This window comes from Gekko japonicus, unplaced genomic scaffold, assembly GCF_001447785.1.
Source record: "Gekko japonicus isolate JY-2015 unplaced genomic scaffold, Gekko_japonicus_V1.1 scaffold2633, whole genome shotgun sequence".
Lineage (NCBI taxonomy): Eukaryota > Metazoa > Chordata > Lepidosauria > Squamata > Gekkonidae > Gekko > Gekko japonicus.
This window is the reverse complement of record NW_015167616.1, coordinates 111,383-113,663: the sequence shown is the minus strand read 5'-3', so window position 1 is coordinate 113,663 and position 2,281 is coordinate 111,383. Positions and strand designations below refer to the sequence as shown.

The 2,281-nt window shown below is 52.8% G+C and overlaps 1 protein-coding gene across 1 annotated transcript in view; it reads left to right on the top strand.

Moving 5' to 3' along the window:
• NQO2 (NAD(P)H dehydrogenase, quinone 2) overlaps positions 1-2,281 on the top strand; it is a 20,055-nt gene that overhangs the window by 13,112 nt on the left and 4,662 nt on the right. Inside the window, exon 6 of the mRNA XM_015414016.1 lies at positions 1,075-1,176. Within this exon, the coding sequence (XP_015269502.1) occupies positions 1,075-1,176 (102 nt within the window). The remainder of the gene's footprint in view (positions 1-1,074; positions 1,177-2,281) is intronic.

Here is a 2,281-nt window from a genome sequence, read left to right as displayed (position 1 = left end):
GCCACACCCCCTGACATCACCGGAAGTGTGTCATAAGGCCACACCCCCTGACATCACCGGAAGTGTGTCATAAGGCCACACACCCCGCCCCCAACGGTCCCGGCCAACGGTGCCGGCTTTGCAGCTCCACTGCCGAGCCCCATGAGGGGCCCGGCGGTGGAGCTGCAAGGCTGGCGGGAGGGCAAGGAAGACCCGCAAAAGCCCTCCCTGGCCCCAGGCAGGCAGGGGTGGGGAGAGGCAGGGAGGGAGGAACTTACCCTCCCTCTTCTCCTGCCTCCTCCTGGCTGAATGAGGGCCGGAAGCGGGGCGGCCGGAAGCAGGGGGCGGGGCTTCGTCATGTGCCCTGCCCCCCGTACCTCACCCGGGGGAACTGCGATCCCCCGCGTTCCCCCCCGAAATGACCTCTGTATTTCCGTATATTCTTTATAGCACTGTGAAAATCTGCCCTAGAAGTATATTGTGGACAGCTTGTCCACGTTGGTCAATAAGTACAATGGAAACGTGTGTTTTTTAAATGATGAGTGTGTCCAATACCAGCTTCTCATCCTGAGCTTTCAGGAGTAATCTTTACTGCAGCATCTTTACTGCAGCAAATCATAGAATCACAGAGCTGGAAGGGGCCACGCAGGCCATCTAGTCCAACCCCCTGCTCAATGCAGGATCAGCATAGAGCACCCCTGACAAGTGTTTGTCCAGCCGTTGCTTGAAGACTGCCAGCGAGGGGGGAGCTCACCACCTCCCTAGGCAGCTGGTTCCACTGTTGCACAACTCTTTCCTAACATCCAGCTGGTACCTTCCTGCCCCTAATTTAAACCCACGATTGCAAGCCCTGCCTTCTCCTGCCGACAGGAACAGCTCCCTGCCCTCCTCCTCTAAGGGAAAGCCCTTCAGATACTTCAAGAGAGCCATCCTGTCCCCCCTCAACCTCCCCCTCTCCAGGTTGAACTTTCCTAACTCCCTCAGCCTTTCCTCACAGGGCTTGGTCTCCAGGCCCCTGATCATCCGTGTCGTCATTACCCGATTCTTCATCATATAGTTGTTAGGAGAGATGCCTAAATTCTTGTTTCATTCCAGAATAAACTAGCCTTGCTTTCCTTTACCACTGGAGGAGACCAGGGGATGTATTCAGATGACGGAGTCAGCGGCAATATCCGTTACCTTCTGTGGCCCATGCAGGTAACCTAAAGCCCATGCAGATCCTTCCGGCTCAATGCCGTTCCTCTTGATCTTTAAGTACTGGTACGGCTTGTTTTAAAACCTTAATCTATCTGGCGTCTGCAGTAGATATAACACGGCTCCAGGCAGCTGATGCAAGTAACCAGCTCCATGCATCACATGCCCACTATCGCCTCGGCCAGTGACATTATTCCACATTTGGAAAGTTTGGTGTAGTGGAGCCAGTTTGGTGTAGTGGTTAAGTGTGCCGACTCTAATCTGGGTGAACCGGGTTTGATTCCCCACTCCTCCACTTGCACCTGGCTGGATGACCTTGGGCAAGCCATCGTTTTGACAAGAGCTGTCCTTGAAAAAGAGCAGTTTCTGTCAGAGCTCTCTCAGCCCCACCTACCTCACAGGCAGTGTTCCCTCTAAGCTGAGTTAGTGTGAGCTAGCTCACAGTTTGTTAGCCTCCAGCTCACCCATTTTTGCCTTCGCTCAGGAAGGATGGCTCCAGAGCAAACTAATTGATGCAGCGGCTCACAACTTTAATTGCCAGTAGCTCACAGAGTAGAATTTTTGCTCACAGGACTCCATGGCTTAGAGGGAACATTGCTCACAGGGTGTCTGTTGTGGGGAGGGGAAGGGAAAGGAGTTTGTAAGCCGCTCTGAGACACCTTTGGGTAGTGAAGGGCAGGGTATAAATCCGATCTCTTCTCTTCTCTTCTTCAAATACAGTCAGCTATCTCTTTTGTCTTCTGAAGTTAACATGTCATTGTGCCCACTGTAGGATGGCCTTCCTGGTTATGGGTGGCTTTGAAATGCCGTTGCCTGTTGGAATCAGTTCAGTCCAGGCACACTCAGCTGCACAGGAATATGGGAAGGGAAAAAGGAAACACTTCCTAGTGTATGTCTTCTTCCTCCCCACTCTAATCTGGGAGAACTGGGTTTGATTCCCCACTCCTCCACATACAGCTGCTGGCATGATCTTGGGTCAGTCACAAGTTCTCTCAGAGCTGTTCTCTCACAAGAAGTTCTCAAAAGAGCTCTTTCACCCCCACCTACCTCAAAAGGTGTCTGTTGTGGGAAGGGGAAGGGGAAGGAGACTGTAAGCCCATCTGCGACG